This window comes from Odocoileus virginianus, chromosome 27, assembly GCF_023699985.2.
Source record: "Odocoileus virginianus isolate 20LAN1187 ecotype Illinois chromosome 27, Ovbor_1.2, whole genome shotgun sequence".
NCBI lineage: Eukaryota > Metazoa > Chordata > Mammalia > Artiodactyla > Cervidae > Odocoileus > Odocoileus virginianus.
The window spans coordinates 43,745,604-43,762,407 of record NC_069700.1 but is presented as its reverse complement, the minus strand read 5'-3'; the positions used below and the strand labels follow the sequence as shown (position 1 = coordinate 43,762,407).

At 45.3% G+C, this 16,804-nt stretch overlaps 1 protein-coding gene and 1 long non-coding RNA gene across 6 annotated transcripts in view; both read left to right on the top strand.

Annotated features, from left to right (window-relative positions):
* The window catches only part of LOC110134357 (BOLA class I histocompatibility antigen, alpha chain BL3-7-like), a 12,719-nt gene extending 3,944 nt beyond the window's left edge, over window positions 1-8,775 (top strand). Inside the window, exons 5-7 of one of the 5 annotated variants that reach the window (XM_070456861.1) lie at window positions 8,332-8,364; window positions 8,503-8,550; window positions 8,713-8,772. In XM_070456861.1, the coding sequence (XP_070312962.1) occupies window positions 8,332-8,364; window positions 8,503-8,550; window positions 8,713-8,717 (86 nt within the window). In that variant the 3' untranslated portion in view covers window positions 8,718-8,772. Of the gene's footprint in view, window positions 1-8,331; window positions 8,365-8,502; window positions 8,640-8,712 lie in introns of those variants that run through there. The other 4 variants (XM_070456860.1, XM_070456863.1, XM_070456862.1 and 1 more) reach the window with 4 other exon arrangements.
* Window positions 8,776-8,796: 21 nt separating this feature from the next.
* On the top strand, window positions 8,797-10,416 carry LOC139031488 (uncharacterized). Its single transcript, XR_011483993.1, has 3 exons — window positions 8,797-9,170; window positions 9,836-9,919; window positions 10,224-10,416. It is a non-coding gene; the product is annotated as an uncharacterized lncRNA (long non-coding RNA).
* Window positions 10,417-16,804: the final 6,388 nt, after the last annotated feature.

Genomic DNA, 16,804 nt, shown 5'->3' with positions numbered 1-16,804 from the left:
AAAACGTTATTCAAGATACTTCCGTTACCTATTTTTGTGAGGCGGGATTTTTTTTCATATACTCAATCAAAAAGATTAAATACAGAAGCAGATATGCAAAGTCTTCACTCTTCTAATGAGACGTACAAGAAAATAATGTAAACTTTTGAAAGAATGTAAAATCTAGAAAGATCACTTCCCACTATACTGTTTTATTTTGAAAATAGTGATTTTTCATAAAAATGTCTTTTTTTGTGCTGCTGCTGCTAAGTCGCTTCAGTCGTGTCCGACTCTGTGTGAACCTATAAGACGGCAGCCCACCAGGCTCCGTCGTCCCGGGGATTCTCCAGGCAAGAACACTGGAGTGGGCTGCCTTTTTCTTGTAATGGGTTATTAATATAATAGTTGAGTCAATAGATTTCTGCTTCTATTTCTAATATGGTAAATGTTCACAGATATAACCCACATAAAGGGTACTGTCTTTGAGATCCCGGGTCCTAAGCCCATAGACAGATTCTTAAACCAAAAAATTTGGAAACTGCAGACTTACCCAACCCCTGGGTCAGGGCTCAGGGAGAGTTTAACAGGGTCCTCCAGGCAGGAGTAGCAGGGTCAGGGCAAAGTTCCAGGTCCCGAGCAAGGCGATGGGGATCTTAGGCCAGAAGGTGATGTCTGGGGGGCGGGGAGGTAAGTGTCGAGTTGGGGGAGGGGTTCCCCACCTCGCAGAAGTTTCACTTTCTCTCCTCTCAAACTGTCGGGCCTTTCTGCCTGGACACTCATGACGAGTTACCAGTTCTCACTCCCATTCGTATCCGGTTTCCAGAAGCCAATCAGAGCCCGTTCTTGGTTTTAGGTTCTCTGCCGACCTGCCTGCACTGATTTTCGCCTCGGATTCGGATGGTAGGGGTTTTAGGAACTCAAGCATTCCTCTGGTCTAAGAGTCCCTGCCTCTGACCAAAATCTGGAAGAGGGGTGCTCGGTAGGGGGAAGAAGCAAGGGACTGCCCGCGGAGGCGCAGGACCCTCAAGAAATGTGGATACCACCCCCACCCCCGCTATTCCCGCCTCCTACAGACCCCACAAATACCTCAGCTAAGAAGAGCCTGCAGTGCTTTTGTTCATTTTTTTTTTTTTTTCCGAGTTTTGTTCCAGAATCCACTGATTCTGCGCAGCTGGAAGCCTGGCTCAGCTGCGGCCTGTGGGGCCCTGGACAGCCTCCCTCTCTGGGACGCCTGACTCCAAACCCTGGGTCATCCTCAGAGCCAGAAGTTAGATTTGAAAGTGGAGGGATCAGCCCTGAGGGATTCAGACATCAGGTCTCTGTCTATTAGGTCCATGAGGGGGATGAAGAGGCAGGAGGCTGGGATCCTGGGCTCTTAGGACTCAGAGCAGAAGAGTACTCTTTGAGGCATCAAAGGGTGGAAGGTGTGTGATGCCTGGAGAGGAAGGGTACCCCCTTTGGTGTCCTTGAGTGTAGGTCTAGGGAGGCAGAAGGTCGTTTTCCTGCCTCTGGAAAATGTTAGGGGGACCCCTGGCCCAGACTCGTGCCTGGTCTCCTTGTCACCCTTGTGGCCTCCAGGCTCCCCTCCAGGTCCTCTCCTTTGATCTCTAGGAACCACCTTCTTGGCCACCGGCTGGGCAGGTCTTTTTCCCAAGCTGTTGGGCCAGTCTTTCTGACACAGTGGTCCCCGATGTTTTAGCAAATAAGTGGACAATGTCCCAGTAGCCCCTGACCTAGCTGAGGATGGGTTATTCCTTTCTTGAGTCTCCCTGCCCCACCCCCTTGCCCATTATCGTGTATGGGGGTGTGTGGAGTGGGACTGAGGTGGGGTATTTCTCTGGAAGAGAGGAATTCCTTTCATCTCCTTCGCTCTCTCCCTTTCTCTTTTCCCTTTTTCCACCTGTACTTGAGTCACACCATACCTGTAAGGATGTGAGAGTTGGACTATAAAGAAAGCTAAGTGCTGAAGAATTGATGCTTTTGAACTGTGGTGTTGAGAAGAATCTTGAGAGTCCCTTGGACTGCAAGGAGATCCAACCAGTCCATCCTAAAGGAAATCAGTCCTGAATATTCATTGGAAGGACTGATGCTGAAGCTGAAACTCCAATACTTTGGCCACCTGATGCAAACAACTGACTCATTGGAAAAGACCCTGACACTGGGAAAGATTGAATGTGGGAAGAGAAGGGGACAACAGAGATGAGATTTTTGGATGGCATCACTAACTCAATGGACATGAGTTTGAGTAAACTCTGGGAGTTGGTGATGGACAGGGAATCCTGGCTTGCTGCAGTCCATGGGGTTGCAAAGAGTCAGACACGACTGAGCAACTGAACTGAACTGAACTGAACTGATACCTGTAATTTCAGAAAAATACGGAAAACACAAGTATAGCTTACCAGCAAAATACAGAGATGACACCTGTGTGTTTATCATCTGGGTGGAAAACAGAGCCTCTCCCAGCGCCCAGGCCAGAAGCCCCTGTGCCCCTCCCCACACAGACCCCACCTCTCTGTGCTCTGTCCCCTCCTCCCCCACCCTCTCCTCTCGGGTTCCTCCCCCTCCACACCCGAGGCCTCCATCCAATAATGTCATGTTTCCTGCCTCTCTGCACTGCTCCAGGAGACTCCCTACCTTTACAGGCACTTTGGGATCTCCTCCCCCTCCCCTTCCTCCCCTCTTCTACCGCATCCTAGGAACGGACGTTCCAGAGCTGATTCCCCAGAGGAAGAGTCTGTAAGTCTGGCAGTAGCCAGAAGAAGTGATGGTACTTGGCCTTCAAGGTCCCATCCCTCCGTAATGAGGACACCCTGTATGTGTGTGGGCTCCACCCTGGGCCTGACACTACAGCCCTGATATCTGATCCTCTCTGAGGCCAAAGTCCTTGGTTATTTAGTGGGGAGAGAAATGTCCGTGTCAGGGTGTATTTTGGATGACAGTTCAGGCTTTGAATTTGACACTGAATGGACACCAGCTTGTGTGCACAGCACTGACCCGCCGCTGGGAGCCTGAGGAGAGCCTGGGCGGGTCTCTGGGAAGGAGGTCAGAGGGGAGCGCAGGTGTCCAGGCATCAGCCCTGTGGCCACACGGAGCACGACCACTCTTTCCTCTCCAGTTCTGCATGGGGAAGGCAGAGGATGCATTGTGGTCTGAGTCAGACAGACAGATATGGCTGGCCTGGTCCAATGAAGGGGTGAAGGTGCTTTCTGAGCAGCTCTGGGGTCAGGCTCGAGGGTACAGCAAGGATTAGAGGAGAGGAGAGCCCTGGAGCCCTCCCTGTGTCTCAGGTTTCCATCTTTTCTCTCCATGTCTCCTCTCTGAAGCTCACTGATGAAAACATCCTGGAAAGTTGATAATCGCTTCTTCCATTTCCTATTCATTTCTGGTTGATATTAAAATGTGCTTTCATTTTAGCATAGTTTGAGATTTACCAAAAAGTAGCAAAGTTAGTAGAGGGTTACTATATATTCCACACTGTGTGAGGACTTTTTATACCACCATCATACATGCCTCACAGCTGATGACCAATACTGATAGTGTTACTAACCTCCAGAAGTTATCTGAACTTCATTAGTTTTCCTATAACTTGACCCAGGATCCTATCAAAGACACATATTAAGTCTGGAAATCACATCTCCTTCAGGCTCCTCTGGCTGATACAGTCACACAGACTTCTCTTGTTTTGGATGAGTGTGATGTTTTGAGGAGTACTGCTCAGAGACATAGTAGAACATCTTTCGATTTGACTGGGGCAAACGGTTTTGGGGAAGAGGACCACAGAGATGAGTGACATTCTCCACTCACCAAGGGTATACACTGTCCACCTGAATATCACTAATAAGTTCACTTCATTACCTAGTGGCTAAGGTACATTTCCCAGGTTTCTTTGTGAACTTCTATTTTTATTTTCCCACTTTTCACCCTGTGATCTTTAGAAGAAAGTCACTGTGTGCAGCCCACACTTAAGGGGCACTCTGATATACACATTGGTATGCAGAGGTTTGTGCAAATATAAGTTTTCAAATGAGTTGGAGAAATACTAGATTGATCAGTAGACAGGATGGAGAGTTTCTGTGTAGCTTCATTAGAAACTGCTGACTCCCATTTCTCGTGGCTGCGCTGCTTCCTATTCCTGCCCCAGTGAGCGAGGGTTTCTGCTGCTCTGCATCCTGCTGCTGCTCCAACCTTGGCATGACCAGTTCTTGGACTGTAGATGTCCCATCAGGTGTGATGCACATTACTGTCTTTGTAATTTACATTTCCTAACAACATAAGATGTTTAGCATCTTTTCATATACATTTCCATTTTTATATCTTCCAGAAGAAATGTCTCTTCAGACTTTGTTTTTAAATTGTTATTTTCATTTTGCTGAGTTGAGGAGTTCTATGTATATTCTAAAACAAAGTCCTTTATCAGATTTCCCTGATGGGCTTCCCTGGTGGCTCAGATGGTAAAGCATCTGTCTACAATGCAGGAGACCCAGGTTTGATCCCTGGGGTGAGAAGATACCCTGGAGAAGGAAATGGCAACCCACTCCAGTACTCTTGCCTGGAAAATCCCATGAACGGAAGAACCTGGTAGGCTACAGTCCACAGGGTCGCAAAGAGTCGGACATGACTGAGAGACTTCACTTTTTTCTTTCACTTTATCAGATAAGTGAATTTATAATAATTTCTCCCAGGCTGTGGCCTGAGCTCTTCTATTGGTCTAACAGTATTCATTAATGAACAGTATACTTCTCTGGAAAGAAAAATGAGAAATGTCTAACTGAAGTTATTTCTGAGTAGAGGACTTGAGTGAATGGGGAATGAGGGGGAGAACATGAATTATTTATTTTTGTATATGCCTGAGTATCTTTTCAATTCTCTGGTGTGCTGATAAGTAATGCTTTCAAAAATTACAAGGGATTAAAAATCCCTTAAGTTTGTAAACACTTGACAGGTCACCTTCAACTCATACCCTAGGATGTACATTCTGATCCTCTAGCTGGGCTGGAGCTCACCACATGTCTGTGTTGTTCTCCTGTTGGACATAAGTCATCTCACAGAAGATCAGCATCAGACAAGGACATCTGAGTGCATGACACAGAGAGACAAAACCAGAACACGACGGCATTCTGTCCGAGCTCAGACCAACCAGGCAGCCCTGTGCCCTCATCATGTACCAAACCTCCCCCTGAGCTGATCCAGAGACCACCGCCTCCTCCCAGTCACTGCTGTGTCCTCGCTCTAGTCTGCCCTCCCTACAGAAGAGACTCATGAGGTGCCCAGTCCTAGAATTGCCCCTGCTTCCCGACAACACCCAATCTAGAGTGAGCCAGTCTTGCATAGATGCTTCTCAAAATCAAAGCCCACATCCTGTATATCAGCGGTCCTCAACTTTTTGGCACCAGGAACTGATTTCATGGAAGACAATCTTTCCATGGACCGGGGGTGGGAGGAATGGTTTCAGGATGTTTCAAGCACAGTATATTTATTGTACACTTTATTTCTAATCTAATGTTGGCACTGATCTAACAGGAGGTACCAGTCCAAACTCAGAGTTTGGGGACTCCTGGCTGTATATGTTCTAATACCTTACAAGGATACTATCGTCCCTGATGCTCTGTGACCTCCCTCGCTGTATCCAGTATAGATCCAACTTGACTGCCCACAGATTTGCTCCTGGTGGTCTTTGGCTGAAGAACAATGAGTCATGTCACCTGTTTGCCAAAAATTTGTACGTGTCTCCATTGGAATAGGGGCTTATGTTTGTATCTTGTGAGTAATTGACATAGGAATGATTTATATGCTTTGATCGCTTTTCATCTTTGGGTCACAAAACTCTTCATTCCACAAGTGTTAAAAATTCATGGATATTTTTGTCTAGGAGAGAGGGGTCCAAGGGAGAAGGGAAACAGAACTGATGGAATTTGGGGAGAAAGTATAGCAGGAGCAGTAAGTAAAAAGTAATAAGGTGGTGGATTCTAACATTGCATCTTCTGCTTCACAACTTTACAAGTATGTACAAGTCCCACAAAGTATTGATATCGGTTGTGTTCAATAAACACATCCTCATGGGCTAAATGAAGACTTCTGTATGTTTATCAAGTTAAAGAAAACACCAAGAGCTCAAGGATTATATCTGGTGATGGGCAGTTTTGAACACTTACGACCTTAAGGTGATAAACCATGGTTTGGCTAATGTCTGAACACTCTGTTAAAATACACATTAAGGAAAATTTCAGAGCATGCTGTACTTTAAAGCTATATCTAAGACCTGCACAGACAAATCCATGACTTCAATATTAAGATTATTTTAATGTGTGTCAACCTATGAGTCACACAGTATCTTTCAGGGGAAAGAGACAGGAGATTAATTAACAACATTCTAGCTATGCATTGACCAGTATGCTAGGTAGTAGCCACATATTGCTATTTAAATTGAAATAAATAAAAGTGCTCAGCACAACAGACACTTTAAGGTGCTAAATAGCCTCATGTAGCTCCAGGCTACCTGAGTGGACAGCACAGACATAGAACAGTTCATTCACCATAGGATGTCCTGTTGAAATAGACCACTCTTCATGATTTGCAGGCCTCAATTCAGGTTCATTAGACCACATGAGATGAAAGGGCCATAGTATTCTTCTCAGACACTATGTCAGATTTCTGTCTGGGATATGAATACATATTAAGACAGGGGGAAAAAGAGTTCTCGGAGGGGAGTTCAGTTCAGTTCAGTTGCTCAGTCATGTCCAACTCTTTGTGACCCCATGGACTGCAGCACGCCAGGCCTCCCTGTCCATCACCATCTCCTGGAGCTTGCTCAGACTCATGTCCATCGAGTCAGTGATGTCATCCAGCCATCTTATCCTCTGTCATCCCCTTCTCCTTCTGCCTTCAATCTTGCCCAGCATCAGGGTCTTCTTAAATGACTCAGTTTGTCCCATCAGGTGGCCAAAGTATTGGAGCTTCAGCTTCAGCATCAGTCCTTCCAATGAATATTCAGGACTGATTTCCTTTCAGATTTCCTGGTTTGATCTCCTTGCAGTCCAAGGGACTCTCAAGAGTCTTCTCCAACACCACAGTTCAAAAGCATCAATTCTTTAGTGCCCAGCTTTCTTTAGAGTCCAACTCTCACATCCACACATGACTACTGGAAAAACCGTAGCTTGACTAGTTGGACCTTTGTTGGCAAAGTGGTGTCTCTGCTTTTTAATATATTGTCTAGGTTGGTTGTAGCTTTTCTTCCAAGTAGCAAGCATCTTTTCATTTCATGGCTGCAGTCACCATCCTCATGATTTTGGAGCCCCAAAAAAGTAAAGTCTGCCACTATTTCCATTGTTTCCCCATTTATTTGCTATGAAGTGATGGGGCCAGATGCCATGATCTTAGTTTTCTGAGTGTTGAGCTTGAAACCAACTTTTTCACTCTTCTCTTTCACTTTCATCAAGAGGCTCTTTCGTTCCTCTTTGCTTTCTGCCATAAGGGTGGTTGTCGTCTGCATATTTGAGGTTATTGATATTTTTCCTGGCAGTCTTGATACCAACTTGTGCTTCATCCAGCCTAGCATTTCACATGATGTACTCTGCATGTAAGTTAAATGACATGGGTGACAATATACAGTCTTGACGTACTCCTTTCCCAATTTGGAACCAGTCTGTTGTTCCATGTCCAGTTCTAACTGTAGCTTCTTGACCTGCATACAAATGTCTTAAGTAAGCAGGTCAGGTTGTCTGGTGTTCCCATCTCTTGAAGAATTTTCCACTGTTTGTTTAGATCCACACAAAGGCTTTGGCATAGTCCATAAAGCAGAAGTAGATGTTTTCTCTCTTGCTTTTTCAACGATCCAGGGGATGTTGGCACTTTGATCTCTGGCTCCTCTGGCTTTTCTAAATCCAGCTTGAACATCTGAAAGTTCAGGGTTCAGGCTCGGTTGAAGGGTAGGAAAGGGAGGGAGGGATTTGAGTTTTCTTGTCTCACTGGGGGTTTCAAGCCCAGGTAGATGTTTACCTGCCTGGTTACTGGAAAGTACCCTCCACACAGGCATGGAGTATGGAGCTGATGCTAACATTTTGCTTTTCTAAAGCCTGTATGAAAATGAAAGAGAAATTTTTCACCTTCCTAATTCCTGTTGGGGACCAGGTTTCCAGCACTTGAAGGTCAGAAGGGAACTCCTTGCTGAGGACAGACCTCCAGGAGGGCAGGTGGCCCAGTCCTTACACGTTTCCCTTCTCTGTGTTCCTGATCCTATCATGAGTTTTGACCATAGTTCCAGAAAATTCTCTGGGGTCCAGGACTAAGGGTTTCTCTAGGATCTCATGACTCGGCCTTCTCCCTGGCCTCTCACGTGATATTTTCTTCTCACAGGTGAAAAAGGACGGATATACACCCAGGCTGCAAGTAAGTATAAAGGGGGTGATACCTGAGACCCTTGTGAGGGTGCAGACAGGAGGCCATGGGGGCTCACCCTCCTCAAAGTGCCTTTTCTAGTGTCTCTCCTGTGGGTTCTGACCACGTGCTGGTCTTGTTATCCCCCAGGCAGTGACAGTGCCCAGGGCTCTGATATATCTCTCACAGTTCCTAAAGGTGAGATCCTGTGGGGTCTAGATTGGAAGGAGTATTGGGGCAGAGGGGACACACTGGATGGTGGGGATCTTTGAGTGGGACATGTGAGCATGTGGGGGGCTGTGGAGAATGTCAGTGCTACATGACCGACCTGAATTGGTTCCTGATTCTTTTCTCTCACAGTGTGAGACAGCCGCCTTGTGGGGACTGAGTGATGCTCGGTCCCACTTTGTGACGTCAGATCCCAGACTCTTCTTTCTGCAGATGCATCTGAATGTGTCTGTGCTTCTATTAGCATAACGTGAGGAGGTAGGGAGACTGGCCCATCCCTGCCCACCGCGCGTCCTCCCCACCCAGACCTGTGTTCTCTTCCCTGTTGGACTCCTCTGTTTTGGCAGAGGCAGGGCTGGGACCTTTCTACCTTGTCTTAACTTCATGTTGTGCTGAGAAATACTGAACATAAGAATCTGGATGTGAATTTGTTTTTTTCTAATTCATGTCATGAGGGTTGATGGGTTAATAAATAAAAAGATTCTTAAAGTTTGAGACAGGAAAACAAACAGAAGCACTGAGAATCTTCCAGCTGTGCTATTTGCTGTGCTGAGTCTGATGTCAGTGGGACCAAAGAAGGATATGAGGAGGTATGAGCCCTCTCCAGTGAGTGCTGAGTCCTTTGTGGGCTTCAAAGTGGTCACTGGTTGGATGAGTCATCTTGTCTGTTTCTTTGTCCTTGTCCCTTTGGTGGGACAAGTTTCTACTAAATGACTGAGGTCAGTGATCAGAGAGCATTCGGGTTGGGGAGGAGTCTTAAATCCACACTTCAACAGTTGTACTTTCCTGGGAAGAAAAGGGCTAGAGATGCCTATTGGTTTCTCTACCCTGAGGTACATAGCCAGGTGGAAGACTGAAGAAGTGTTATCAGCTCAAAATAATGAAAATCAATGAATCCTTGCTGTTTGAAACTATTACCTAAGTGGATTTCTCACTCATTCCTTAGTGTAAACAACAGAATACAAATTTTTCTGTTACATAAATAAAAATTGCATGTATGTGTACCCTGGGGACTCATTTCATTTCAGGAAAAGCCACAGAATAAGCTTGAAGCTACACAGCCAGGAACAGAATCCATAATCCTCCTAGGTGGAGTCCCACATCGGACCCACTGGCCCCAGCTGAGCACAGATGTCACAACTCACACCACTGATCCTGTACTGGGCTGGGACTGCTTTCGTTACTTCTCTTGGCAAATGGGTGTCATTACTGCCATTCATGCCACCTTTGCCAAATGCATTCTTCACTGTTTCAGCTTATGTCACCATGTCCTGACCCAGAGGCAATATGCGGTCACCTAACTATGGACTTATACTGTGTCTACCTGCAAGAACGTTAGGTAAGCAAATTTTCCTCTCATATGGAGGGAGGTAGTCTCTGCCTTCTACCAGGGCCTTAAAGTCTGGGATTCCCCTAACATGGGAAGAGGGTACAGTTACTGGGGGTGAAGGTCGGGAATGAGAGATGGAAAAAGAATGACAGATTTCATTTCAGTTTTGGCTGTATTTGAACATTGCTACGGACCAGTGACTCTTTGTGCCTCCCATTTCTCCCCTTTTAAATGTGTTCGGGGCTTCCCTGGTGGTCCACTGGTTAAAAATCTGCCTGCCAATGCAGGGAACATGGTTCAATCCCTGTTCCAGGAAAATCCCACATGCCGTGGAGCAACAGAGCCCACTGATCACAACTATTGGAGCCCACATGCTCTAGAGCCTGTGCTCTGCAACAAGAGAAGCCACCACAGCAAGAAGCCCCCGCTCTCCACTATTAGAGAAAGCCCTTGCACAGCAGTGAAGACCCAGCACAGCTAAAAATAAATAGATAATTTTTTAAAAATTGTGTGATGGTTATCCTCTGCCCGTCCCACCATTGTACATTAGATCTTGATACAAATGGCAAGATTCCATATATTATATGGCAGACTAATATTTCTCTTACATTTTCATATCCATTCAATCATTGATGGGCACTTAGGCTGTCTTTATATCTTGACTATTGTAGTAATACTTAAGTGCACATGGGGGTGCACATCTCTTTTCTCTCCACTGATCAAGCTGGCTTTAATTGTTGACACAAAAACTTGCATGTTTCACACTAGAACTGGCCCTGCACCGGTGTCTAATGAATGACCTTTTGGCAACAGAGCCCCCTTCCCCCGTCATGCGCCACCATGTTTTAACGTGGGTCCCCTGAAGAAGCAAGTAATTCAGATGAGGCTCTGAAGAGCAGATTACTTCACCTTTTTCCTGCCTCCAATGTCCTTTTCCCATGCCTAAGACCACCCTGCTTGGGAGGTGGGGCAGGAGGAGACAGGCATTCTGCTTGTAGGATCTTAGTTCCCCCACCAGGGATTGAACCCGGGGCCCTTGGCAGTGAAAGTGCTGAGTCCTACTCACTGAACTGCCAGGGAATTCCCCTGGCCTTCTTCTTTGTCCTGTAAATATCACAAGCCCCTGGCCTTTGGGGAAGGAAACATTCGATCTGTCCTCCCGTCTCCTCACTTGGCTGCCTTGTGACTAAATCCTCTCTCTGCTGCAAACCTTGGCATGTTTGAGGTTTTGACTCGCTGCTTACTGGTCAGATGAACCTGTTTCAGTAACATCCTCACTTCCAGGAGGGCTCTAGGCTTTCCAACCTTGCCTTCTGCCTCCCACTTGCCTTCCAGACAGCAGAAGCTGAGGGAGGTGCAGGCAGAACGGCTTCCTTTAGTAGAGGCTTCATGGGTGGGGCGGGTGGGGCATGGCGTTGGCCAGAGGCCCCTGAAGAAGAGCTTGGGGTCTCGGTCCAGGGTGCACTCTTTGGGGCCCAGCTGGCAGGCAGGGCATCACAGTCCTCAGCGGAGAGACGGCTGCTGCACCATAACCTTGTGCCAGAGGCCCAGGCGGCCTAGACAGCACAGCCTGACAGGCGGAGGAAGCTGAGGCCTCTGGACCAATCTCGGAGGGCAGCCAGGAACTCCTTCAAGCCAGTTCAGCTGATCTCAGGGTTGGCAGACAGGTGAGTGAGACCAGTGAGGAGCAGAGACGGAGACATCAGAGCTCTTCAGGCCACGTTGCCCAGGTGGTTTGCCGACAGGTTCAGGTGCTCCAGGGCGCAGTCTTCCTGAATCAGGTAGCTGACCAGGGTCCATGAGGCCTGGGTCACTCTCACTAGCAGCCACAGCACTTAGCTCCAGGTGCAGGAGGCTGTGGGCCAGCAGGCTGCTCAGGGCCTGGGCTAGGGCAGTGGCACGAGGCCGTTGTAGGACAGGGCCAGTGTCTTCAGGCACTGGGTGTCTCAGAAGGTGCTGCTCAGGGCCATCTGGTGGTTCAGGAAAAAGCTGGGGCCTGCGTCACAGGCCTGGAGGTACAGGGTGCTGAGCATGGGGCAGGCCTGCAGGACGGAGGTCAGAGCCTGGCCACAGTCATCCCACCAGGAGTTCCCCTAGCTGGTGGCAGACGGCGGCCTCCTCCAGCAGCTGCCTGCTCGTCTGTGCTCTAGCCGTGGACTTGCTCAGCTGGCAAAACTCATAGTCCAGGCTCATACTTGAGGGTTCACCCAGTCGCCCCACCCAGTGTTCCAGACATCCCGTGTTTTCCATCGCCATGACTGCTACATCTCTTTTGAGTTAGTGTTTTCATTTTCTTCAGATAAACATCCAAAAGTAGAATTGCTAGATTACATGGTAGTTCCATTTTTAATTTTTTGAGAGATCTCCATACTGCTTTCCATAATGGCTGCTCTAATTTTATATTCCCACTAACAGGGCCTAAGAGTTCCTTTTTCTCCACATCCTCACTCACATTTGTAGAAGACTTTAATTAAAGTCCAGCTTATCAATTATTTCTTTCATGGATTGTGCCTTTGGTGTTGTATCTAAAAAGTCATTACCATACCCAGAAGTCATCAAGGGTCTCTCCTTTATCATCTTCTGGGTGTTGTATAATTTAACGTTTTACATTTAGCTCTGTACTCCATTTTGAGTTAATTTCTGTGAAGGGTGTAAAGTCTGTGTGAGATTGATGCTTTTTAATATAGATGTCCAGTTGTTCCAGCACCATTTATTAAAGAGGTTATCTTTCCTCCATTGTATTGCCTTGCTCTTTTGTCAAAGGTCAGTTGACAATATTTATGTGAGTCTATTTCTAGGCTCTTTATTCTATTCAGTTGATCTACATTGTCCCTTCACATCCACAGGGAATTAATTTCAGGGCCCCTCAAAGATACCAAAATCTGTGGATGCTCAAGTCCCTTTTAAATGATGTCATAGTGTTTGTACATAATCTACACACATCCTCCTGTGTACTTTAAATCATCTCTAGGTTACTTCTAATACCTGTAATACAATACCTATAACTGCTATGGAAATGGTTGTAAATACATTGTAAATGCTATGTGAATAGTTCCCAGTGTGTAGTAAATTCAAATTTTGCTTTGGGGAACTTTTGGGAATTTTTTTTTTTCATCTTGGGGGCAGTGGTTTGCCCTGTTTCCTCTCTTTTATGAATTCTAGAAGAATTGGTAATTTTTCAGCTTATTCAGGTTTTTACTTGTCTTGAGGACAGAAAGGTGATTTCCAAGCTGCTCACGTGTAGAACTGAAACCAGAAACTCCCCAAAGATCTTTTCACGGAACTGCTTTGCCTTCCATTTTCCATTTCTAGAAAAGATAGGCTATAGTATATGGACAAATCCTTCCACTGAAAAGAGGTAAAAATACCATGTTAAACTCAAAAACCATCTTCTTAAAAGCATTAATGAGTTGATAAGAGAGTAATAAATGACCTAGCCTCCCAAAGAAGAGAAAGATCCTGCTTGCCCTTCATAGAGAACTGTCCTGAAAATGGAGAAACAGTTCTATGGGTTTATTGCACCAGAGTCCAAACATGGCAGTCCTACACTTCCAGCTCTTTGCCCCAAGTTCCTGACTTTTTCTACCCATCTGTCTTCCCTTTCAAACTTTAAACCAAGTTTTTAAAATTCTGATTATAATGTATACAGATATTCTATAATGTATGATAAAGTATGTTCACTATAGAAAATTTATAAAATGATGAAACTGATAATAAAAATAGCCGTAGCCTTCACACTTGGAAATATTCTTTTGTATTTTCTTCTAGTTTATGATATAAAGTGCTGCTGCCCAAGGGCCACAGCTCTAAGTTGATGGGCCCAGATCTCAGTGGCCAAGTTCTGTGTCTGTATCTCTGCCTTCCAACTAGTGATGATGGATGGTCCCGCACCTACCTAGGGTTACCTCTCAGCCTGAGCATAAGATTGGGCCCTGCTTCCCCCAATAATCAATTTCCTAGTCTCTACTGTATCATTCATTCTTGCATACAAATGTGCTATAATATTAATACCTCTCATTAGAACAAACAAAATGAAACCAAATAAGTGAAAATAAAATGGTCCCATTAAAATCCACCACTTGGTCCCATATCCCCCTCCAACCAGTGCCCCATTTCTATGACTTTCCTTATAGAACAATACTTGAGTCCATTCTCTCACCTACTGTGTTGTCTTTTATTTTTATCAGATACATATATGCACATATCTTGAAAAATAAATACCACTACAAGTCCTCACTTAATGAAAATAAGTGAGTAGGTGAAAGTCACTTAGTTGTATTCAACTCTTTGCAACCCCATGGATTGCAGCCTCTGTCCATGGAACTCTCCAGGCAAGAATACTGGAGTGGGTAGCCATTCCCTTCTCCAGAGGATCTTCCTGACCCAGGGAATGAACCCAGGTTTCCTGCATTTAATGCAGATTCTTTGCCATCCAAGCCACCAGGGAAGCCTCCCCAATCTTCCATACATCCCATTTCTGATCTCAGAGCCAACCTCTTTAACTTTTGTGTCTGTTTCTCTTATTGGTATTTCTTTTCCTCTAAATAGCACATTCATAGTGCTCCTTCTTTGTTTTTGTTTATGTATCATTTTAGTGAATTAGCTCTCTTTAACATACCACCATCCTTCAAATAGTTATTTTATAATTTTTATTAGCTCAATGTTCAGTGTCTACATTATTATGACCCTTATGACCGTGTAAATAAATGTTACTCACAGCTAAGCATTTAGTAGACTATGATAATTTTTTTCCCTTGAATTTTTAAAAACATTATTCTGGAGTTAATACATGTCTTATTCCTTCGTTTGCTTAGTTTCTGTTGTATTCATTATGAGATCACTCCCAAACTTTCCTCCACAGCCTAAGTACTTATGAATATATTCAAGCACATCAGATATTTTTCCAACTTCGTCTCTTTGCACAGACTTTCCCACGGTCCTCGGGGCTGCCACATGGGGACAGGTTCCCTGCTCACCTGGGGCGTGGCTGACATTCAGAATCTCCTTCACCTCATCCTAGGCTGACCTCTGCCTCTCTTTCCTGCTGGCTTCCCTGTTGCCTAGATCTCACATGTTCTTCTTTTTTGGTTTTTTCAAACACTTTCCCTTTACTTCATCTAGTTAGTATGCTGAGAAAGGGAACATGTAAAGTAAAATATTGAAACTCTAAATAGCTAAAAAAATCCCCTGGAGAAGGGCATGGCAACCCACTCCAGTATTCTTTTTTTATTTATTTTAATTGGAGGCTAATTACTTTACAATACTGTGGTGGTTTTTGCCATACATTCACATGAATCAGCCATGGGTGTACATGTGTCCCCCATCCTGACCCTCCCTCCCACCTCCCTCCCCATCCCACCCCTCAGGGGTCATCCCAGTGCACCAGCCCTGAGCACCCTGCCTCATGCATCGAACCTGGACTGGTGATCTGTTTCACATATGATAATATACATGTTTCAACGCTATTCTCTCAAACCATCCCACCCTCGCCTTCTCCCACAGAGTCCAAAAGTCTGTTCTTTGTATTTGTGTCTCTTGCTGTCTCGCATATAGGGTCGTCGTTACCATCTTTCTAAACTCCATGTATATGCGTTAGTATACTGCACTGGGGTTTTTCTTTCTGGCTTACTTAGCTCTGTCCAATAGGCTCCAGTTCCATCCACCTCATTAGAACTGATTCAAATGCATTCTTTTTAGTAGCTGAGTAATATTCCATTGTGTATATGTACCACAGCTTTCTTATCCATTCGTCTGCCCATGGGCATCTAGGTTGTTTCCATGTCCTGGCTATTATAAACAGTGCTGCGATGAACATTGGGGTACACGTGTCTCTTTCACTTCTGGTTTCCTCGGAGTGCATGCCCAGCAGTGGGATTGCTGGGTCGTATGGCAGTTCTATTTCCAGTTTTTTAAGGAATCTCCACACTGTTCTCCATAGTGGTTATACTAGCTTGCATTCCCACCAACAGTGTAAGAGGGTTCCTTTTTCTCCGCACCCTCTCCAGCATTTATTGTTTGTAGACTCATTGACAGCAGCCATTATGACTGGAGTGCCCACTCCAGTATTCTTGCCTGGAGAATTCCAAGGACAGAGGACCTGGTGGGCTACAGTCCACGGGGTCTCAAAGAATCAGACACAACTGAGCGACCAACACACACACACACACACGCACACACACACACACATGCAAATATCTAAAAATGTCTTCAGGATACTAGCACTTATTCACGTAGTGACTTGGTATAGAATTCTGTGTTGGAAATAATTTTCCTCAGAATTTAGAAAGCATTGTTTCAACATTTTCTAGCTTCTTCAGAGCAGATTTTTTTTTTTTTTGGCCTCTTGAAGTTTTCAAAGTCTCTTCCTTTTAAAAAATTTTACTTACTTTATTTTTGGTTGCACTGGGTCTTTGTTGCTGTCCAAGGACTTTCTCTAGTTGCACCAAGCAGGAGGCGGCTTCTCTTGTTGTGGAGCACAGGCTCTAGGCTCGTGGGCTCAGTAGTTGGGGTGCATGGGCTTAGTTGCTCTGGGCATATGAAATCTTCCCAGTCTAGGGATCAAACCTGTGTCCCCTGCATTGGCTGGTAGATTCTTATCCATTGTGCCACCAGGGAAGTGCTCAAAGCCTCTACTTTTCCACCCTTTTTACTGAAATTTCATCTGTGATATATCTTTGTTTTCATATATGTTTTCATCTCCTGTGCTGAGAACTTGGTGGGGACCATTCAAAGTGTAAGCTTTTGTCTGTCAAACTCTGAGAAATTTTCTTGAAATTTTAAAAATATTTGCTATTTTCCATTCTCTTTGAAACTTACGTTCTTGATGTGTTGGAATCCCTTGCTGATAACCCAGAATTCTTATAGTTCTTCTTTCCTTCTTGCCATTACTTCTCC